At 44.6% G+C, this 24,363-nt stretch overlaps 1 protein-coding gene across 2 annotated transcripts in view; it reads left to right on the plus strand.

Moving 5' to 3' along the window:
• RABEP2 (rabaptin, RAB GTPase binding effector protein 2) overlaps window positions 1–24,363 on the plus strand; it is a 46,735-nt gene that overhangs the window by 12,177 nt on the left and 10,195 nt on the right. For both annotated transcript variants that reach the window (XM_030209984.1, XM_030209986.1), the window contains 4 exons: window positions 17,133–17,281; window positions 18,373–18,483; window positions 19,119–19,463; window positions 20,095–20,211. In XM_030209984.1, the coding sequence (XP_030065844.1) occupies window positions 17,133–17,281; window positions 18,373–18,483; window positions 19,119–19,463; window positions 20,095–20,211 (722 nt within the window). The remainder of the gene's footprint in view (window positions 1–17,132; window positions 17,282–18,372; window positions 18,484–19,118; window positions 19,464–20,094; window positions 20,212–24,363) is intronic.

The following is a 24,363-nucleotide window of genomic DNA, read 5'->3' on the forward strand; positions in this document are numbered from 1 at the left end:
ATTGGCTCATTCTGTGGCCATATCAGCGGGGATTTCCTATCTCTTTTGTTCTTTTTACTGCAAGCATATTAGACTCACAACTTTGTTTTTATTGGTTCCACAAACAATATAGTACAAAAGAAAGGCAGAACTCATGTTCTGGAAGAGCTGGATTGTGAGAGCTGCACATATGTACAAGTCTAAGCTTAGTTGTATTGTTGCAGGAATTACCACTATTGTCAGCAGAATCTGGTACTTCAGGAGTCAAACAGCACACACCAGAATGAGAGAGAAATCTTCTTTATTTGCCAGCAAACAAAGTAGGACATCAGCTCTAAGTCTCTTCTTCTCTTTCTCAGCTCTCTGTGTCTTGTGGCTTCTGTCTGTCCTCTTCAGTTCTCTTCTCTCCTTCTTCTCTTTCTTCTGACGTAAGCTGCTTCTGCTCCCAGTTATATACAGTTCTAACCCCCTCCTAGCCCCCCTGATTTTCCAGATGGTAAGGAATAGATTGATTACCCTGTCTGAACCAATCATCTGTATACATTTATTCCAAAATATCAGTTACATAGGTTTGATATTTCCTGAACTGACCTATGACCTGGGGCCTCTCACGCTAGACAATGGGGCACCAGAACTCTTGCATTTTATTATGATTAAATTCTCAGCTAACTTCATAACTTAGGTTCATTGAGGGGCTAAGGGGCCAATCTTACATTTATTATTACTTTCAGAAAACCAGTCCTTCATTTAGCTATTCATCAAGGAGAAGAGAGTTGACGTATCCTGACCTCTTTCACCTATTAGCTTCATACATTGAACTAGCTAGGACTGTGGATAATTCAAACCAGATGATGACCTTTTCAACTGCAGTCTTACTTGAAAAGTCAGGCAAAGATATAACACTGGATTAAAAAGATATTCTACATAGAATTATTAATTACACAGAATAAAACATATTCTAAAATAAGCAGAAATCAAATTCCTTATAAGACATACTCTACATCTATCAAGAACTTCTTAAATCTAACTATTTTCTTCTAAGCAGCATTTTAAACTAATCCTTTTAAAACTACAGTATGCCTGGCTCATAATGGTATCCATATGTGGTAAACTAATACCTATGAACTAGCCTTAACCATCCATCACTCACAAAGGGTCAAAGAAAGTTTCTCTCTCTGACCTTTCTAACCTTTAGCCTAGCAAAAGCTAGACATTCTAAATAATCTAAACCATATGGCATTCCTCCATCACTTGCAAGACTAAAAAGTTAAATACCATATAATTTCTCTGCCCATGCTGTCTCATTCCCCCCTTTGAGACTAAAATCAGCTTATGCAGAGATAAGTCTCACAACTCAAACTCTGGGGATTATAGTGGTCCCAACTCCATACCTCCTCTTGGGGCATAACTTCTAGGAATAGGCTTGTGAATCACCATTACCCTACTCGTTAAGGTCCTACGGCATACTGCCGAAGCACATGAGGCTAGGAAACAAAACAACAATCCTGCTAAAACTAAGACTATTAGGGAAATGAACAAGGGACGTATCCATGAGGTCAATGACCACCACCAGGAGGTAAGGTCTAATCCTCCTCGGTAATCCTCCACATTAAGGCTAGCCAACTGTAGGACTTTATTCATGGCATGCCTAACTACATGCGTCCTATTTATGACAATGGTACAGCACTCTGAAGAATTTAGCACTGTGCAGAGGCCACCCTGGGCTGCAAAGAGGTAGTCAAGGCCCATACGGTTATACCGAGAAACTACACTTAATTCATTAATTTGATCCTGCAATGCATTGACTACCACGTTCAGCTCATGAACTAAAACATGGAGTAGGGACTGAAGTCGCCGGGTAGCCATGCCTAGTTCAGTAATACCCGCTACCGGGCCCCCAATTGGAATCCAGGCCGTGGCAGAAAGGGCCACAAGTCTCTTTTTAGTCAGAGGATAAGTAGAGTTGATATACTGGAGGGCTAATTCAATCGCCTCATTCTCTGTGGCAACGGAGGAAGGTAAGGACAAGGCCTCTCGCTTAGAGCGGTGCGGGGATGGTGGCCTGAGAAGAGGAATAACTTTAGGAAAATAATTCAAGGTTACCAATACACAAAAATCATACGTGGGGGGAAGAATCATGTGGAGGACATTATCACAAAGCCAGTAATGACCAAGGAGAGGGTGAGGGAAGTTCCCAATAAATGTTGGCTCAGGCTGGACAAGGTACTTAGGATGCCCATAATGCGAGCCCCTATCCCAGGGGGAACGAAGACGAAATGGAGACTTTGCACACCATAGGTGCCAATCCCCAATTGTGACAGGCTGCTCATTTGTTATTAACTCTTCATACCCTGGGGACTTATGAAAGTAGAAAATAAGCTTGGACACTATAGTCCTCTTAGTGGTACGGTTAGGAGCCAGATAATCACCTGGGTCATAATCTGCAGGTACGGTAGTAGGGCACATAGGAGTACCTGGAGAGACTACCCACACAGATTCCCCCTTCTCTGGGAGAACATTGGTATAGTTACAGGAAATGGGAAGAACAGTTGAGATGTTTCTTGTTAAACAAAACACTCCAGAAGCTGGATAGGGAGACGTAAAGACTGGCCTTAGAGAAGATTCAGAGGGGGAGGTAGCATTATAAAAGGACCACCAAGTATAATCCTGACTCCAAGGGCCTGAACTCGAAAAGTAGGGAGGTATAAGAGCTGTAAGCGGCACAGGGACAGGAACAGCTGGGACATCTGTGGTATAAGGAGAAAATCGGGAACACACAATACAAGGGGAAGTAATCTTTGCCTGGCTAATTAGTTCCTGGACAGAATGTAGCTAAAGGTTGGAGCGAGTTGGGGTATTAGGAACAAGGAGGCAAGGAGTAGAAAACAACAAAAACACCCAAATTACTAACATTTTCTTTCTTCCTAATCTAAAACAAATAAAGCAAACTAATTAAGCAATAATATTCCAACAGTCTGTGCTAGTCACAGATTAATATAATGTTCTCAGTCTTTGAGTTCTTATACCAGTTGGGATAGAACCTCAACTGACAAGGATCAAGCTCTCAAATTCCAGGAAAGCCAGAATCAGGCAAGAAAGAGTCTCAGTATGAAGCCAAAGTCCAGCAGCTCCTGCGGTATGCAGTTGACCCTTCTTTTCAGCTAATAGATTCTTTGGTTCGGGTCAAGCCTAACTTCAATGGCTCCGCTGGATCACTTTCTGCTCTCCACTGTTTAGGCTCCGTCTGATCCGTACTGGGCTCAGTCTGGTCAGCAGACTTGATTCGAGACCAATGGACCCATGGAGTTATCCCTGCGACCTTCACAGCTGTAGGGGTAGAAAGCAAAACAGTAAAAGGTCCTTTCCATCGGGGCCCCAAAGGCTGGAGCCTCCAGTCTTTCACCCAAACTCTATCCCCTGGCAGGAAGGAATGTACCTGAGCCTGGAAGGGGACAGGGTTTATTTCTCTCACATAAGACTGAAGTTCAGAAATTATCCTGCCCAAGAGGGCTACCTGCTCCTGCACCTGGGCAGACCCTAAAGTCCCTATGTCTCCCTTAATTCCCTGCAAAATGGCTGGGGGCTTCCCATACACAATTTCAAAGGGAGAGAGGGCTGTTCCTTTAGTTGGGGTGCATCGGAGGCGGAAGAGGGCTAGTGGCAGTGCCTGTGGCCATTTCAGTTGGGTTTCCTGACAAATCTTTGCTAGGCTATTTTTCAAGGTTCTGTTTGCCCACTCAACCTGCCCTGAACTCTGGGGACGGTAGGCACAATGCAATTTCCAGGTAATGCGCAATGCGCGGGACAGGGCCTGAAGTGTGGCTTCAACAAAGGCGGGACCATTATCTGAACCTATGGCAAGGGGCAGTCCATACCTGGGGATAACATCCCTAAGGAGGGCTCGAGCTACTTCTGTGGCTTTCTCAGTGACTGTAGGATATGCTTCCACCCACCCAGAAAAAGTGCAAACCATGACCAAGAGGTATCGGAGCCTACCGCTCCTGGGCATTTCTGTGAAGTCTATGACTAGGGACTCAAAGGGTGTTAGTCCTCTGGACTGAACTCCTGGTGGAATACGGGGTCCCTGACGAGCATTATTCTGGGCACAGAGAGTACATCGGGCAGAGGCAGTGGCAACCAGACTATCCAATCCTTCCAAGACCACTACTCGACTGAGTAGGCGGGCTAGTGCTGTTTTTCCTAAGTGTGACAGGTCATGAGCTTGAGACACTACAGGCCAAGCTAGGTGGCGTGGCACCAGAACTCTGGTATCAGGGAGATGTAACCAGCCATCAGGTCTCCTTACTGCTCTTTCCTCTTGAGCCCATTTCTCTTCCGTTTGGGTGTACATAGGTGTCCATTCTTGCATTCGAATTTGGAACAGGGGGGTCACAGTACTTGCTGGGGGTCCTCGAGCAGCTTCCTTGGCCACCCGATCAGCATGGCGGTTCCCACGGGCCACTGGAGTATCTATCCTTTGGTGTCCCCTGCAGTGAATGACAGCTACCTTCTTAGGGGCCCAAACAGCCTCTAGCAACTGAAGTATTTCAGGTCCATACTTAACAGGTTGGCCTGCGGCATTTATGAGTCCCTTTTCCTTATACAAAGCTCCATGAGCGTGTAGAGTTATAAAGGCATACTTGGAATCAGTATAAATGTTGGTCACCAGTTCTGCTGCTAGCTCCAGAGCTCGTATGAGGGCCACAAGTTCTGCTTTCTGGGCTGAAGTTCCTTGGGGCAGGGCCCTTGCTTCTATCACCTTGTCCTCTGTCACCACAGCATAGCCTGCCAATCGCTTGGAGTTCTCCACGTAACTGCTTCCATCTGTGAAATAAATTACATCTGGATCCCTCCAAGGAACATCTTTAAGATCTGGTCGACTGGAGTACACTTCATCCATGGTTTGGATACAGTCATGATCCGGTGGTCCCTCAGATGCTGGCAAAAGAGTGGCGGGATTGAATGTAGCCACTGTTTCCAGGTGTATCCGTGGATTCTCACATAAGCTGGCTTGGTACTTAACCATGCGGCTATTTGTAAACCAGTGGTTGCCCTTGTATTCCATGAGGGTGAGAACTGCGTGGGGGACTTTGACAACCAGTTCTTGCCCCAAGGTCAACTTATCAGCTTCCTGGACCAGTAAGGCTGTTGCTGCAATAGCCCTCATGCAGGCTGGCCATCCTTTAGCCACTCCATCCAGCTGTTTAGACAGGTATGCAACAGGCCTCTGCCAGGATCCCATCATCTGGGTCAGCACACCCAGAGCAACCCCCTGTCGCTCGTGGACATACAGTGAGAAAGGTTTCTCCACATCAGGAAGGCCTAACGCAGGGGCTTGGAGTAGGGCTTTCTTTATGGCGATGAAGGATTGTTGAGCAATAGGTCCCCATTCAAATGGTTCCTTTTCACCCCCCTTTGTGGCCTGGTAAAGGGGTTTCGCCATCAGTGCAAAATTTGGAATCCAAATTCTGCAGAATCCGGCTGCTCCCAGAAATTCCCTAACTTCCCTTCTAGACTTGGGTTGGGGAATTGCAGCAACCTCTTGCTTCCTACTGACATCCAGTCTCCGACTTCCCTGGGAAATGCAGAAGCCCAGATACTTCACTTCTGACTGACAGAGTTGGGCCTTTGAGCGTGAGACCTTTTATAGCCTGCATCCAAGAGTAGCTCCAGCAATTCTCTGGTAGCCTCAAAACACTCTTCCTGGGTCACTGCTGCAATCAGGAGGTCATCTACATACTGGAGTAAAACTCGCCTGGAAGGCTCAGATTTAAAAGTCTTAAGGTCTTGTTCTAGGGCAGTCCCAAAAATGGTGGGGGAATTCTTGAACCCCTGTGGCAGGCGGGTCCATGTATACTGAAGCTTCCGTCCTGTTACTGGGTTTTCCCATTGAATGGCGAAAAGCAGTTGACTGGCGGGGGCCACCCGAATACAAAAGAAGGCATCTTTTAGGTCCAGTGTTGTGAAATGGGTAGCTCCAGAAGGTATCAATCCCAACAGGACATATGGATTAGGCACTACAGGATGTAATGAAATAGTGGATTTGTTAACCACTTGTAAGTCTTGGACTGGCCGGTAGTCCTCAGTCCCTGGCTTCTGGACTGGCAACAGTGGCGTATTCCATGGAGACTGGCAAGGTCGAATAATTCCATGGGATAACAGACGATTCAGATGCGCTTGAATCCCTTCCAGAGCCTTTCGGGGAATTGGGTATTGGCGAAGACGGATTGGCCGGGCACTTGGAAGTAAATCTACATGAACAGGGGGAATATTTCGGGCCAACCCTGGGGGATTATCTTCTGCCCATACCCCATTGACCTGGAAGCTGTCGGCCAGGGATAGGTCAACTTGGCCATGCGACTGATGCAGCCGCCATTCTTCTTCAAGGGGGCAGCAGAAACTCAATATGCCCTTAGGGCTGGATATCGGGGGCCGAAAGGAGACTGAAGTCTGGCCATCAGAGTCAAAGGAAATTTGGGCCCTAAGCTTGGACAGCAGGTCCCGGCCTAACAAAGGGATTGGACAGTCTGGCATATACAGGAATTCATGAGTGACTGTGTGTGAGCCTAATTGGCATCTACGGGTCGTCAGGAAGGGCCTCCGGTTCTGCACCCCCGTGGCTCCCACCACTCGGACAGTTTTTCCAGACACAGGCGCTAATCGCTCCGTCACAACAGAATGTTCAGCTCCTGTATCAATCATGAATGGAATTGAGCCGCTCCCTATGGTTAGCTTGACCATGGGTTCCTGGGAGCCCAGTTTGTAGGAACCCGGTCTGTCCTATTCATCCCATTCTGCCATCTCGGCTATCCCAATGATGTCAGATTCAGGAGGCTCATACCTTCCCTCTCGAACTCGGCCTCGGCTTCCTCGATCTCCTGGTCCCCTTCTCAGTCCCTGGCGCCTCTGGGGGCATTCATCTTTCCAGTGCCCTCTTTCCTTACAGTAGGCGCACTGATCCCTCTCCAATCTTGGTCTGGGATTCCCCCCTTGTGGCCGGGATTGATTGAAGGAATCTCGGGGCCTGGCTGGTGGTCCGGGGTCCCACTTTGGCTTCCCATTAGCTAGAGGTCGACCTCGGTTAAGGGTGGAATTAGTAATGGCTGCCGCCAAAAGGTCGGCCTTCTTCTGCATCTTCCGGTCAGCCTCTCGGCGCATCTCCTGATCTCTATTAACGAAAACCTTTGTTGCGATCTCAATTAGCTGGGTGGTATTCATCCCTGCGAATCCCTCCTGACGCTGCAGCTTCTTCCGGATATCTGGCATACTCTGGGCCACCAATGCACTATTCACCATTCTCTGGTTTTCTAGTGCCTCAGGGTCAAATGGGGTGTATGTTCTGTAGGCTTCAATTAGTCGCTCTAAAAAGGCCCCAGGGGATTCAGTTGCCCCTTGGAGAATTTCAGAGACCTTTGCCAGATTAATGGGCCTCTTTATGCCTTTCTTCATACCTTCCAGCAAGTCCCGGCAATAGCCAGACAACAGTTCATAGTGCTGCCCGTTATTTGGATCCCAAGCTGGAGCTGCGCGAGGGAACCGAGTTCTAACCCATTCCTCTGGGTCCTGTATCCCCTCGGGAACACGCGCTCGCGTGATGGCCTCAGCATTTTGTAAAATCTTCCGCCTCTCCTCAGTTGTGAAGAGGGTCAGGAGAAGTTGTTGACAATCAGTCCAGGTTGGGTTATGGGTGGCCATAATGCTAGCCACTAGGTCCACCACTGCCTGAGGCTTTTCAGTATAAGAGGGGTAATGCGTCTTCCAATTCAGGAGATCGGTGGTTGTGAAGGGTACATACTGGTAGGCCTGTGCCTGCATAACCTGACCCTCATTATTAGGATCCGGTCGAGTGGTGGTTACCTGACGCAGGGGCAGAACTCTCGAGGAGGTGGGAATGGAACCTGAGGTAGAGCTAGGAGCTACCCCCCTATCATGCTCAAAGGTGATTGCAGCGGGTCTAACCCATTCAGGGGAGGTGTGTTGAACCCCTGAGGGATGGGGAGGGGTACTCATAGACTGAGAGGTGATCACAGGAGATTCAGTCCATTGAAAGGGATGATGAGCCCCTGATGAGTGGGGAGGGGTATTAGAGGGAGAGGCTGGGCTGTCGGGAGTTGAGGAGTCAGGGAGTGGAGCCCAAAGCGGGTCTTGGGAGGTTAACAGGGGAGGATGTGGCACAGAAGGGTAGAGGCTGGATGAAAAGTCCAACCTAGGGTGTGGCGGGGTTCGCACAGAAGGGGAGGAACTATCCAGAGAAGCCTGTGCTGGAGAGGCTTGGGCTGGACGCCGTGGATCTCTGGGGGTGGCACGGAACCCCAACAATGGGCCATAAGGTGGTGGCTCAAGATCTGAGGGGTCATCAGAGAGTATGGGTTTCTCGGACAGGGTAGGGGCGGAAGCCACCGATTGGGTGGTAGGCTTCCTGGAGCTCTTTCCCTCTTCCAGTTTAGATTTTCTAATAATCTTTCTTTGAACGCGGCCCAACATGAACTTCACTGGGGATCCCATATAAGTTTTCAACCAAGAGGGAGGGTCAGTCACAAGGCTGTCCCAGGAATCTATATAGGGGAGTTGTTCAGAATATTCTGGTTCTCCTACAATTATGCTGTAGACCTTCCGGATTACGTCAATATCTAAGCTGCCACTAGGGGGCCACCCCACTCCCATAGATGGCCACTCAACTTCACACAAAGTTCTTAGAGTACTTAAGCTTAAAGTCTGTCCATAATCATTAATTAAAAATCCTTTCTTAAAGTTCTTAAGCAAACAATCTAGGGGAGTAGCAATTTGTCTAGATGATGTCCCTCCCATAATGCTTACAGTTACAACACACAAAAAGGGAGGGAAATTTTTGGAGTGTGGTAATGGGGTCCACACTCCCGAGACAAAAGGTAAACAGACAACAATTGCTTCCTTCCGTCGCTGGCCAATTGAACTCGCGTTAACTGGAACCGCAGCTATAAGAAGTCCACTCTCATTTAACATTCAGGCATCACACACATTCTGCACAAAAAATCCCACCCAACAATTTCAGATTTCTCAGATACAGATAAGCTCAGGCGGTTTCCCTACTAGTCCCCACGACTAGAAGCTACTAAGGCCTTCGCTGAGAGTTGATCAGACTCCCCTTCCCTCAATTTTTGAGGGGCTGGTTTACAGTTTCCTAGCTAGGATTACAATACAGAATACAGAATACATACCCGGCTAATGTTCCTCAGGCAGTTGGGTGCCAGAAATTGATGCAGGGTTCAGGATCCCACTTCTGACACCAAAAATTGTTGCAGGAATTACCACTATTGTCAGCAGAATCTGGTACTTCAGGAGTCAAACAGCACACACCAGAATGAGAGAGAAATCTTCTTTATTTGCCAGCAAACAAAGTAGGACATCAGCTCTAAGTCTCTTCTTCTCTTTCTCAGCTCTCTGTGTCTTGTGGCTTCTGTCTGTCCTCTTCAGTTCTCTTCTCTCCTTCTTCTCTTTCTTCTGACGTAAGCTGCTTCTGCTCCCAGTTATATACAGTTCTAACCCCCTCCTAGCCCCCCTGATTTTCCAGATGGTAAGGAATAGATTGATTACCCTGTCTGAACCAATCATCTGTATACATTTATTCCAAAATATCAGTTACATAGGTTTGATATTTCCTGAACTGACCTATGACCTGGGGCCTCTCACGCTAGACAATGGGGCACCAGAACTCTTGCATTTTATTATGATTAAATTCTCAGCTAACTTCATAACTTAGGTTCATTGAGGGGCTAAGGGGCCAATCTTACATTTATTATTACTTTCAGAAAACCAGTCCTTCATTTAGCTATTCATCAAGGAGAAGAGAGTTGACGTATCCTGACCTCTTTCACCTATTAGCTTCATACATTGAACTAGCTAGGACTGTGGATAATTCAAACCAGATGATGACCTTTTCAACTGCAGTCTTACTTGAAAAGTCAGGCAAAGATATAACACTGGATTAAAAAGATATTCTACATAGAATTATTAATTACACAGAATAAAACATATTCTAAAATAAGCAGAAATCAAATTCCTTATAAGACATACTCTACATCTATCAAGAACTTCTTAAATCTAACTATTTTCTTCTAAGCAGCATTTTAAACTAATCCTTTTAAAACTACAGTATGCCTGGCTCATAATGGTATCCATATGTGGTAAACTAATACCTATGAACTAGCCTTAACCGTCCATCACTCACAAAGGGTCAAAGAAAGTTTCTCTCTCTGACCTTTCTAACCTTTAGCCTAGCAAAAGCTAGACATTCTAAATAATCTAAACCATATGGCATTCCTCCATCACTTGCAAGACTAAAAAGTTAAATACCATATAATTTCTCTGCCCATGCTGTCTCAGTATTAGCACCTGAAGTTGTGCACACATCTGTGCGTGCCCTGGATGCTATTGTGCACATAAATATGAGTATTTTAATCACTTATATGCATATGTGTGTGCATGCAAACCCAGATGCTGATCCAGATTTTTGTGCTGAGAACTGTCAGCAAGCACTAGCTGTCACTAGCACAGATGTGGGTATGCATGTTTTGCTCAGGGCCTGTTTGGCCACTGCATTGGGGATCTAAAATTTTGTTAGGCTTGTGTTAGGAAGCTGTATACTAAGCGTCGGTGCACGACTCTAATTCCTACTGCATTGACCCCTTGGTGTGAGAGGTAACGATGCTGAGGCCGCTTGGCAAAACTCTAAGGAAATCGACTACAATAGCATTGAACATTTCAAAAGGGAGATCGAGATAAAATGAGGAAAATGGTTAGAAAACAAATGCTAAAAAGTAGCTGTAAAAGTTGCTTACGTTAGGCATGTTTAAAACTACCATCTTGAAAGCCCAGGTCAGATGTATTCTATGCATTATAAAAATAAAAACAAAGTAAAAAAAAAAAAAAAAAAAGGCAGAAAAAAGGCTAAACTGCCAGCACGGTTAAAAAAACAGTGACATAGAAAAGACAATTAAGGCCATACTTTAAAAAAATGGATCTGAATGAAGAAACTGAAAATGGCATAAGCACTGTTGAGACAGGCATAGAGGGAATTTGAAAAGAAGCTTGCTATAAGGAATAACTCATAACAAAATGATTTTCAAGTACATTTTGAAGCAAGAAGCCCGTGAGGGAATTGGTAGGACCATTAAATGATCAAGGAGTAAAGGGTCATGCAGGGAACAAAAGACCCATATCTGAGAGGCCACATGAATTGCATGCTTCACTCTTTACTGAGGAATATATAAAGGAGATATCCATACCAAAAATATATATTTAAAGGTAATGATTGAGGGGAACTGCAACAAATCTGAGTGAACCTAGAAAATGTAATAGGGTAAATTGAAAAACTAGAGAGTTGTAAATTACCTAGACTAGATGGCATATACTCCAGAGTACTGAAAGAATTGAGTAATTTTGTGAACTATCAAAATTGTCTAGAGTACCTGGAGAGTGGCCAACGTAACTCCAGTTTTTAAAAAGGCTTCCGGGGTGATATGTGAAATTACAGCCAGTGAGTCTGATGTCAGTGCTGGGCAAAATGGTAGAAACTATTATCAAGAACAAAATTACAGAACTTTCATGATTTAGCCAACATGGATTTAGTGGAATGAAATCCTGCCTCACCAATCTGCTCTGTTTTTTTGGAATGCACAAGTAAACATGTAAATAAAGGTGAGTCAGTTGATACTTTCTGAAAATCCACAGACACTATTTGACAGAGTTTCTCATGAGAGACTCTTGAAGAAATTTTTAACGTCATGGGATAGGAGCAGTGCCCTATTGTGGACTGGGAATTGATTAAAAGATAGAAACAAGAGAGTAGGTCTAAATGCTCAAGTTTTCTCAGTGGAGAAAGGTGAATAATGGGAGTGCCCCAGGGATCTGTATTGGGACAACTGCTTTTTAACATATTTATAAAGAACCTTGGCACTTGGGGGAAAACAAGATGGCTGCCGCACTGGTTGTTCGTTGAAGCGCTCTGTGCGAGACTGAGCTGAAAGTTTCCTTTTTTCTTTCGGAAATGCCTCATACTAAACGTAAGGGATTGTTGAGGGTAGTGCCTCCACCTACCTCAACCTCTTCCCCCGCTCAACTGTCGCTGGAGCGCTTCTTCCCCAGTGTTTCCAAGTCTCAACGGGGAGAGGATTCCATTGCGAGGGCTTTTGGAGAAGCGAACTCCCCGCCGGGAGAGGAAGTCTCCCTGTCTCCACCATCTGCAGTGCAGATACCTCCGTGTCCGGCGTCGAGAGCGGCCTTGGCGGGAAACCCCGACGACTCTGATGATGTGTCGGCTGGGGCGTCCGGTGAGGACCCAGGCAAGCAAACGGCGATACGTGGAGCTGAGGAAGGTTTGTCTTCCACAGCAGTGAACTCGGAGGTGACTCTACAAACGCTGAAGGTGATGTTGGACCAGATTACTACCACTTTACAGAAGACGTCAGGTGATGTGCTCAATTTAAATGTTAAATTTGAAGATTTGAAAAAAAACTGTAGACTCTGTTAAAGGTGAATTAACTACTCAAGTACAATCTTTGCAAAAAGAAGTGGAAACACTGCCTTTAAAAATTTTACTAGCAAGGACTCTATGGATATAAGAAGGAAAATAGAGCAAATAGAGAATTTCAACAGGCGCCTTAATCTCCGCTTTTTGAATTTTCCAATTATCGCTGGGGTAACTCTAATAGATACCTTTCATAGATATTTGTCAGAAATTTTGAATATTCCTGTTGAGGCAACCCCACCGGTAAATAAGATATACTTTATTCCTAAACCTAGAGGAGGAGTACAAGGACCCGAAAAGGATATTGCTGACTTACAAAACATCTCAGATATATTAGAACAATCTTCAGACGTTATAATGAATAGAGCTACTGTGATTGTTTCTATGGTGTTTGAGCAAGATTACAATACCATTCTAAGACTTTACTTTCGAAATTCTAAAGCTCAATTTTGTGGCTCCAAAGTATGGATATACCCTGACGTCACTAAATCAACTCAACAAAAAAGGAAGATGTTTCTTGCTTTAAAACAAAAGACTATAGATTTAGGTGCTTCCTTTTTTCTCGCTTATCCCTGTAAATGTGTAGTTAATTTAGGTCAAACTAAATACACTTTCTTTTCACCGGAACAACTTAAAACGTTTGTAGAATCGAAACAGCTGAAATAATGTATATCTTGGAATAAGTGCAGCCTATGCCTTTAATTTAATTGTTTGCTAGCATACACTTCTCTGATTCTTTTTCCCCCTTTATTTACAATTTGAGGTCTAAGAAAGGTTTTACAATATAACATTGATATAATTATACTCTAAATTTAGAGAGTTATTTCTTTTGCCTATTAGTATAGTTACTTTAAAATTTATGATATGTATGTTTGGAGTTATGTATATTATTTCCACCTGTATTTCTGAACAAGGGGATCCTTGATTATTGTAAATTAAAATTATAAATACAAATTAAAAAAAAAAAAAAAAAAAAAAAGAACCTGGAATGATCAAATTTTCAAGTGATGAGGCTAAATGGTTGGGGTTGCCCTTGTATTCAAAGTCTTGGGTGACAAGTCTATCAAATTATGTGCAGCTGCTCATTAGTGACAGCTTGAAAGCAGATGCCACTACAAATCTGTGCATACTCTACACCACTTCTATGGTGACTTTTAGGTGGGGAGTTCTGCTGATCCTCTGTTGGAGAGGGTGTGGGTGGGGGGGAGGGGGTAGACATCTTTCATAAGTGGTGGGAGAGTGACAAAATTCAAGGAATTCAAGAACAGATATATGGCAGACCTTAACCTGGTGTCTTGTCCGTTGGGACTGAAAGTCCTTAGAGGGTGAAGGGATGATTGTTTATTAGATAACTTTAAATACTTCCACTTCTAGACAAAGGTTACAGCAGTTCACAAATAAGTATAGCAAATTTATTGAGCAGTTGTTGCTGGCAGCAAGAGAGGTGATTGCTTGAAGATGGAAGGCATAGGTGGCTCCATCAGTTTGATTGTTCTAGATAGGGGAATGTGTTTTGTTAAGGTTATGTATACTGTTAATGAGAAACCTCATTTATTTGGGTGGATATGGGTTCCATTCAGTAGATGATTTGCAGAGGACGAATATATCTCTGCACTGATTCATATGACATGGATGAGCGTAGTAAAGCATGAATGATTCCTTGGACGGCAATGACAGGCATTCTCTTGAATTGTATTTGTACTATTTTTTTTCCTTTCCTTTTTATATAGAATCCGGGGATAGTGCTGTTGAATATTTCCTCTGGCACTATGTTGGTGGTGGGGTGGTCTGTGGGCTGAGTCAAAGGAAGCTGGCAGTTATGTGGATACTGGCCATATTCAGTGCCAGTGCCCAGATGACTAAGTGGGTAGGTAGGCAAAGATAGAACTGCCTTTTGTGTAGTCCTAATTTTGGCTATGCAGGTGCCTGCGCTGTATATTGACAGGAGACAGCATGAGCCTACCTGGCCAATTCTATGGGCTGAAGCCAGTGAGTGGAGCTTGCCACTATAATGTGACCCCAAACATTCAAAGATTTTGTTAAAACCAATAGCAAAGTTGTGAGGTTTGATTGCCTATGTGTATGTGTGTTTGGTTTTTTGACAGCTTTTTTATTTATTTGAAAGTTTCCCATATGTAACCCAAGGTTTTTTTTTCTTTTTAATACCTATGAAGGGGGGGGGGGGGGGGGGGGGGAGGGATCCTGGACAATGAGCTGTAGTACCGCCACGAATGCGGGCACTCTGGAGTGGCAGACTTGTTATTAGAGCTGCAGGAATTCCTACAACTTGGCCCCAAGGCTCTGGCAGAGCTGGAGCCTTTCTTAAAGCTGCTGCCTAGAAAAATCGAACATCCCACAGCTCGAAAAACAAGTCTGCTGCTCTGGAGTGCCTGTGGCAGGACCGTGGCTCACGTCCCAGGTCAGCCCCCAGAGGTGTGTAAAACAAAACAAAAAAAAAAACAACTTGAGTTGCATATGGGAAGCTTTCAAATATATAAGAAAGCTGTCAAGTGGGGGAAAAAACCCCCCACACACATATAGGCAGTCATAAACCTCACAAGTTTGGTGTTTTCAATAGTGTCTGCAAATGTTTGGTGTCACACAGTATGGCTGCTGCACGGGGGAGATGGCTTTAACTTTAACGTCATGCCATCTCCTGTCATAAAACCTCCTTGTTCAATGTTGTTGCCCAAAATGTGGCCCCAGCATTGAATATCCAGGTTAGATTAAGCCTATGGCAGTGAGCAGCTTTAAAACTGCAGACCACTGCAGGCTGAAAATTGGGCAGTATGTTCTTATTTAGAGCAACCAAAAATCAGTCTAGCAGCAGCTATAGGTTTCCCATTAACACATCTGCTTCTAATGATCCAGAAAACTACTGTCACACTAATTTTTGGTTTACTATTACAGTAATCCAGGTAGACTAAGTAAAACCTGGACCATATACAGGCAAAGCCTTTAAAAAGGCTATCTACACTACTTGGGATATACGAGGCTGAAGGCAAACCTCTTGTTCAATAGACACAGTAACACGCTAATGACGACAGATAAAGACCTGCATGGACCATCCAGTTTGCCCAACAAGGACCCCAGTAGGCAGAGCCATTAGATCTGGATTCCCAACTTGGAGAATTCCCTTCTTGTGGAAGTTAAGTTCTTGACAACCTGTTACCAATTTCCACAAGGCTGTTGCAGGAAGTATTGGCAGCCATTTTAAAGTAGCAGTGCAATTCTTTCCTACCCCTGAAGCAGCCACTAGATCACCAGGGCATATTAAGGTAGGCCGGGGGGAGGAGGGCGGGAGGTGGGCACAATGTTTTTGGTTTTGGCTTCAGTTCCGGCTGAAACCAAGCTGCAAATTTTGACCATGAATTCAGTTTTGGATGGAACTAAAACCAGCGGTTTCAGTTGACCTCTGTAAGAGATTTGCATACTATGTTTCTCCAACCTATGCATGTTTATCTCTTGCATATTCATTCTGGTGATCTTGAAAACCTGACTGGCTAGGTTTGCCTCTCGGAGAGAACTGAGAAGCAGTGCTTTAGTAGGTCCAGTGGAAATGCCTTTTCTGAAGTCCAGCACATCTCGGATTCACTTCTGTTCATAGCCTTGTCTAGATGGCTTCACTAGGCACTTTATAATCTTACACTGGTTGATCTCTAGGCTTGGGGAGTTCCAAGTTGAACCATCAAGTACCTTCTCTCTTGTTTTTACCAAGCAAGTAACTACTAGGCTGGTATTTTTAAGGGTGGAAGGTTGGGAGCAGGCTTCTTTTCTAATAAGACAGGCCTTGGCTGTTTAACATTTTATGGGAGTAATTTTATGAAAAGTTTCCTGCCTATAAAACTCATTGTACTTTTATTTTTTATAAAAAGCCTTTTCTAAAAGTGCATGTCTGTTTAAGTGTGTACATTCACATACACAAGTGTTCCCATGGGTGTAGTTTGGGTTGAGCGGAGGCAGAATAGACATGTAGTGCACAGGTACATGCATGCATTCCACCAACTTCAGGGCAGGTGTAAATGCGTGTCGACATTTGCATGCTCTTGCAGCTCATTCTGGGAGTCTGTTTTATGAAGGCATATAGGCACCTATGTTGTCTCTATAAAAGCTGAGCTCGAATTTGTGATCCATTTTTAGCCAAATGTAGGAGCCTAAGTTTTCAGCTGAAAATTCATCTTAATTTAGGAGCTTAAAAGTCATGCTTATAAATTTAGATCTGTCATTCATGTTCCTAGATTTATGAGTCTAGTGCTGAAAATCAGTGTTTAACTCCTATTTTCCCCACCCTAAATCTGCCCCTATTGTCTGAGCAACAATTTTAGCACTTGACCCTGGTAAATTTTCAAAGAGGCCAATTTATGAGCCTAGTGCTCTCTCTCTAAAGTTAGTAGCATAAACAGTTTGAATACCAGGCACTAAGTGTATTTGGACTTCTCATATATGCTTTCTGTTTATAGTTTTAACAGGCAGGAAATAATTTTATAATCTTAAACTTGACTCTAAATGCTGCTGGTAGCCAATGAGATTCCGCATTATTGGGTTGGTGGTAGACAAAATGGTGGCACTTGGCTAAAATTTTCAGGGCTGGATTTTGCCACTGACTGTGTGCCTTAGAAGACTTCACTTTTCTTCCTCCTTGTCCCAGACTCCATTAGTAGCTATGAGACACAAATCGCAACCTTACAGAGAGAACAGATCCAGTACCGGGAGCAGAAGGAACGGGAGCTGAGTCAGCTAAAGAGATGGGTGTCTCGGACACACCCGCTGGAGTCCTTAGAGAAGCAGATGGAGAAGGTGAGATGCTGCCCTTGCTGAGACATTTTTCACATGAAATAAAATGAAAGATAAAATGTCGGAGGTTTTCTGAAAGATCTCACTGCACAAGGGACTGTCTCTCTTTTGTATTTAATCATAAAGGAATATTGTGATAAGTAAAACTGAAGGCATACTTCTGTCAAGTCTTGGATCTGAACTGACTGATTTTATATATTTGGACTGAATGAATGTACTGATGTAATAGGGGAACAGGTTTATTGCAGTGTATGGTGGTTGTTCCGAAGGGAGTGTATTTTGTGTAGCAAGGATGTAGAAATGATGTTTGATGGGTGACGAGATTAGAATAAGTAGGAAATGTGAGTTTGTAATTTTTACTTTTTTGTTTGATGGGTGACGAGATTAGAATAAGTAGGAAATGTGAGTTTGTAATTTTTACTTTTTTGTTTTATGGGGTCAGGTTTTTAATTTTCTGTGTGTTTATTGTATTCTGCATAGATTTTTAGATATGCAGACTATAAATATTTTAAGATAAATGGTAGATTTCTGGGTGTTCTGACATATCTTAAATTGCAGGAGACCATTGTGCTTAATGCAGCTTCTCGGGTTTTATGAATAATTTCATAGCACAGGGAGCAGGACCCTCTGGGTGTTCTAATGTCATTTAAGTACCTTCTCCTTTTTCCTTGAGATCCCTTTCTGCCTGCCATACTGACATTTCTCTCTCTAGAAACTGATGGCAGGCAAGGATTGCAAGGTCCATCTAATTTGCCCAATTGACTTGCTTCTACAGGGATGGACAGCACTGTAGAGATACAGAAAATAGATGGTCCCTTCCCTGTAGAGCTTCCTGTAGCTTTCCTCTCACTTTTTTCACAACTAAAGATGCTCTGGCCTTATCACATGTTTTCTTTGAATCTATTGTTTTGAATGGAAAGTGTGCCTCTACTAACCTTTCCATGCAAAAATATCTCCTTATGTTATTTCTGAGTCTAACCCTTTTGAACCTCATACAGTGCCTTCATTTTCTAGAACTTTCATGTCTAAGCTGAAGTTTTTGTGTTTTTGTGCCACTGTAGTAGTAGTTTTATTTATTTATTTTTTTACTTCAGGCTCATGAGGATGCTGAGAAGCTACGTGAAATTGTTTTACCGATGGAGCAAGAAATTGCAGCATTAAGGAAGAAATTGACTCGGGCGGAGGGGCTGATCCAAGAGCTTCAGGTGACAAAGATGGGGAAGGGGGCAGGCAAAAAAAGGATGGTATAATGAGGGCACCGAGGGCCAAAGGACGATATTGGAAAGGGCTAGTGTTCTCAAAAAAAGTGATCCAGGGCCCAACTAGTCTGTCACTCTCCTAGTGACCCTCACTTGACTTAAACCTGTTACATTCTTGTTTTCCACCACTCTCCCCACTTCAAAAAATAAAATACATTTTTGTATGTGAATTTATTTGGTGTTGATTCCTGGCTGTTCACCAGATCCAACCCACTTTAAAATAGGGGTAGAACAAAAGTGTCAAAAAAACTTCTGTCGATGGGGGTGTGGGTTCTTAAATCAGTCTGGCTTTCAGGATTCTCCTAATGGATATCCATGACCTACTTTTGCATATAATGGAGGCGCCCCTGCAGATATCTCATGTATGTTCATTTGGGATATCCTGAAAACCTGACTGGTTTGCATTTCTCCAGGGTTGCAGTTTTGCCGCCTCTGGGATGGAATATCATGACATCCCCTTGTCCGAATTAATATCTATTTTTGGCTCCAGCTTGGTATCTCCTGGGTAGCATGGATCAAGCACGGATCTGTCTTCTGACTTGGGCTGCACAGAACCTCACACTTTGAATTGTGTATTCTAGGACCCGAGCAAGATCCGTCTTTCAGACTCCCCTGAGCTGCAGGATTCAGAGGCTCACTTCAGACACCTTACTGGAAAAGGAGAACCTCAAGCGACTGACACAGAAGAAACTGTGGAGAGCGAGGGAGACTCTGCAGAGGAGCCAGATGTGTCTGCAGGTGCTGAAACCTTTGCACGGAACTGTGACAGCGTATCCATCTCTTCCTTCAACCTGTGTGGTGCGTTCCCTGGACGAGGGCTGAGCCCAGAGCATGAGGAAACGGCATCGCTGGTCTCCACAGGAACGCTGGTCCCAGAGTGCATCTATCTCCCACCTCCTGGGTATCAGCTGGTTTCTGAGCAGGAGGTGAGCATTGCTGAGGTCCAGGCCTTCAAACATGCCTCCTGCAGCAAGGGACACGGGGGTCAGGGTTCTCTCTTCACTTGCTGGCTCTTTGGTTTGTTGTATGCATGATGTTGTGTATCCCCAAGAGGGATATGCATGCGTTGAAAGACCAATGTACATATTCCTAATGTCTGAGAGACCCTTAGATATATGCAGGGCCATTCCAAGGGCTGTACGAGTGGTATGGCTGCAGAGGGACAAGGGAGATGGGAGTGAGGGGCACAAAAATCATTTCCAGTTCATTGTCTCCTTTGCAGTGGACACGACGAGTGGGCGGGGTATGTCAAACAGAGGCGCTCTTAGAAATAATATAAGGTTGCCTCCTCTTTCAAACATTCCCTATGAATTGGATGACAGAAGTGACTGTGAGGTCACCTTGAGTATTGCTGCCTCCTATAGGTGAAGGTATAGAAATAAGGGGAAATAAAAACAAAACTATAAAGGATATAAGGTGATATTTTTTTACTGGACGAATGATATATTTTTTGATTAGTTTTCAAGAGCTGAAACTCCCTTCCTCGGGTGAAGATAGTCAACAAATGTATTAGATTTTTCCAGTAAAAAAGGCATCACCTTATGCTTTATCCCACAGGTGAAGCAGCAGCAGGTGTCTCGGCATCAGGCAAATGAGCAACTGGAGAGAGCAAAGCAGGAGAAGAAATGGCTGGAGGAAGCACTCCAGCATAGTACGGATGACTGCGCCAACCAGGTACATTAAACATCACAGAGAGGGGGGGCCTCTGTCTCTCCAAATACCTCCTGGAAAGAATGTAGGGGACAGAGCCTTAGGGTGCTCATTTTCATGGTGCTTTGTGCTGCCCCCTACTGTTGGGAGCAAGATAGAGGTGGGAGGCATCTTCTATATATTTGTGTGGAAACCATTCCAGAATGCACCACAGCAAGCCATTTGCTCCATTGTGTTTCTGTTTACCAAATATAGGGGTCCTTTTACTAAGCCGTGTGAGTGTCTACGTGTGCCCAACGTGTGTCAAAATGGAGTTACCGCCCAACTACCGCATGGCTCTTGCGGTAATTTCATTTTTGGTGCGCGTCTGAAAATATTTTTTATTTACTAGTGCACGTAGCGAACGCGCGCCAAGTGGCATCTGACGCTCATAGGTCATTACCGCCCAAATTCTTTACCACTAGGTCTATGGTTGGCAGTAAGGTCTCAGACCCAAAATGGCCGCGTGGGGGGTGGGGAGGCCTTTTTTACTGTTTCGCTGAAAAATGATTCTGCGCGCACCCAAAACCCGTGCCCACACAGCAGGCCAATTTTCAGCGCGCCTTTGTAAAAGGACCCCAGAGTGTGTTCAATAGCAATGGGTAGCACCATGTGATATAACAAAAAGAAAAGAAACTGTTCTAGCAAGCAGAAATTCTGCATGTACAGGGTTATAGCCTCTGGTAGGTTTAAGAACATAAAGAATAGCCATACTGGCTAGACCAATGGCCCATCTAGCCCAGTACCCTGTTTCCAATAGTGCCCAATCCAGGTCACAATACGTGGCAGAAACCCAAATAGTAGCAACATTCCATGCTACATATCCCAGGGCAAGCAATGACTTCCCCATGTCTGTCTCAATAGCAGACTATGGACTTTTCCTCCTCCTCCTTTTTCAGGCCCACCCAGAAGCTAGGCACTGTAACTGGTGGGGATTCCCAAACCTTACTAAGAAAACCTCCAGAGCCTGCCCCAAGTCAGAAGAGTACAGCAGCACTCTCAGCTGCTGATGCTGGCACCATAAGCTGATATTTTCTGGTGTGGCGGTTAGCCTCAGGAGGCTGGAGAAGCAGCATGCTCAGCTATGTTTCCTCTCGTCACCCTCTCCCACCATTTTTTTTCTGCAGTTGCAGTATTGCTTGATGAGGAATGGGGATGGGAGGGGTGAAAGCAGGAGTTTGAGGGAGTTTGCAGTGAGAGCGGAAGAGGTGTGAGACCTCCCTAATGCCCTGAATTTTATTTCTCAAGCCAATAATCCAAAAACTCACTGGTAAAATATATAAATGGCAAGCAAAACCAGGAGAAAGCAGTAGATATTAATGGAGGAGTATTATAAATAGCCCCCAGATAACCTGAGAACCTATACAAAAATAGGACTCACAAAATCAGATTGATTGAACCAAGGCTTAATTAAGCAATTTATTTTTCAAAAATCATCCTTGCAAGAATATACACACACACACACACACACACACCACACACACACCACACACACACACACACCACACACACCACACACACACCACACACACACCACACACACACCACACACACACCACACACACACCACACACACACCACACACACACCACACACACACCACACACACCACACACACCACACACACCACACACACCACACACACACACCACACACACCACACACACACACCTCATGGAACAGCGTTGCTCAGCTCTGGGGCCTCACTGAAGTTGTCCCCTATCTCCGTAGTGTTACACCCCCCCCCCCCCCCCCCCCCCCCCCCCATCTCCTGGTCCTGCTTCTTACAGAAAGACACAAGTCGTTAGTCTAATAATTCAAACAGCTATTATGTACTTCCTTCTGTTACAAAAGAGCTAGTTAGAGCCTGAACTATACATTTACACCTATGTTATATGGAAACACAATATGTTTATTTCCAACAAGGAGTGCCCTCAGACTTCAAACACACCCTCATTGTAGTCAATTTTAGCGACCACTAAAGGGTGAAATATTGCACTTCTCCTTTAATATCTAGTGCTTTCACCTGGTTTTGTTTGCCTTCCATTTTTTTTACCACATGAGGGTCCACTTCAGCCTAAATGCAGCTCTGACTGCACCTTCCGCTTTGTGATCCTAAAAGCCCTTGTTGAGGTGTAATATCATTCCCACTACCTCGTGGGGTAAGGGGGTGATTCTGTAACTTGGCGTCACGATGAGGTGAGCCTAGTGCCAGTTTTGTTAATAGCACCTGGGCACGCCTAAGCCATTACAGAATATTAGCACCAAGCTGCTTTGGTGTGCTGAACTATAGCTGCACCCGCTTAAGACAGGGCAATGGCTGGCAGAAGTTGGCACACCTTAGCATGCCATGCAACGTGAGCAACTACTCTATAATTTGTGTATATTGCTTGGTGACACGCCTGTGCTCTGCCCCTGATCTGCCCATGTGTGAGGCCCTCGCAGTTAGACGCTAAGCAACTTTGGCCCATACTTTATAGAATAGCGCCTAGTACTTGTGTGCAGGCAACTGCTAATTATTGGCACCTCTGACGTGCGTAAGTGCTATTTGGAGCTGTAGCGAATAGCATATTTTACTATGTGGCTGAGTACGAATAATGGTCATTGAGCTTTGTGAGACCCTGACTGGGGTTGGCCATGGCCAGAGGAAATAATACAGCCGGAAAAAAGGTAGAATGCAAACATTAGTGTTTATTTACAAGAACAGAAATTCCCAGGCCTGTTTCTTCTCAGAGCTGGAGGCATAGAATAGGAAAACCCCGGCGGATTCGGCAAACAGCAATAAGCTGCCTCTGGCGGTAGTCTCAACCCAGGCTGCGAGGTTGCCATGCCTCAAACACAGCCTTTCAGTTATATTTTACTTGTCGGGTCTGGCTGCAAACCTCCAGCAAACTTCAAAGTTCAAACAGCAGTAAGGGTTTACCTTAACCTGGTCACAGCATTGTGGTGTCTTCAGTCAAGGCATATGCTGGGGCCTCTCCTCTTTCTCGTCTCTCTCTAACCTCTTCCTGGCCCTTCCCTTTTAAACTCCTCGGTCTCAACTCCATCCCGCCTGGTTCACTTCCTCTGGGGGCGGGACCTGTGCTTTGAAGGTGGCCCTGGTTAGTTATATAGGGATCTTTCTTGAGGTGGCCCTGGCTATCGGAGGGACTTTTCCTAAGGGAGAGGGGCAGTGTTCTGTAGACCTCGTCACAAACTTTAGCATAACATATTCATTAGCTGACAGGCTAAGTTATAGTGGCAAAAGATGGACTGCTTAAATAGGTCTATCTAGCTGCTAAATTTAGCTGATCAGCCAATGTATATTGGAGCTGACTGGCTAACTTCTAAGCGGTAATAGCTGAGATAGCTGGCTATCTTGCACTTGAACATTAGCGCTTAGCCAGCTATAAGCTATTTAATCTACCAGGAGCCGTTCTTGGCCGTTTAAATAGTCTTAAATATTGGCTGAAAACTGATTATTTCAGTAGGATTTAGCACGGCAGAGCCTCGGATTATTCATATTCAAATTTAAATCGCTTTTTGGCCGAATATAAATAATGTATTCAGGGCTGAATCAAATTGAATATGAGTATTTGGAACAGCCTTGGATAACATACATGCACACTTGTTCCTTCATTCTGTATTTTTGTGTGCAAATTTACACATCTTGGGCCCATTTTTGCGCGCACAGGTTATAGAATGATAGCAGTTACGTGTATGAGTTAATTACACAATTAGGCATGAATTGACTCAAACAACCAATCCTCAAATCACTTCATTGGCTTTCGATCAGATATCGCATACAATTCAAGCTCCTCCTCCTTACCTACAAATGCACTCAGTCTGCGGCTCCTCACTACCTCTCCACCCTCATCTCCCCCTATGTTCCCGCCCGTAACCTCCGCTCACAGGACAAAGCCCTTCTCTCAGTACCCTTCTCCACCACTGCCAACTCCAGGCTCCGCTCATTCTGCCTTGCCTCACCCTATGCCTGGTACAATCTTCCTTTACCCATACGCCATGCCCCCTCCCTACCCATCTTCAAATCTCTGCATGCTGCCTTCGGCGCCTAACCGCTTGAGAAATATAGAATGCCCCAATCTATCCACCCTATCAGATTAACTGTTCACTCGTCCTCTAGATTGTACACTTGTC

This window comes from Microcaecilia unicolor, chromosome 7 (assembly GCF_901765095.1).
Source record: "Microcaecilia unicolor chromosome 7, aMicUni1.1, whole genome shotgun sequence".
Lineage (NCBI taxonomy): Eukaryota > Metazoa > Chordata > Amphibia > Gymnophiona > Siphonopidae > Microcaecilia > Microcaecilia unicolor.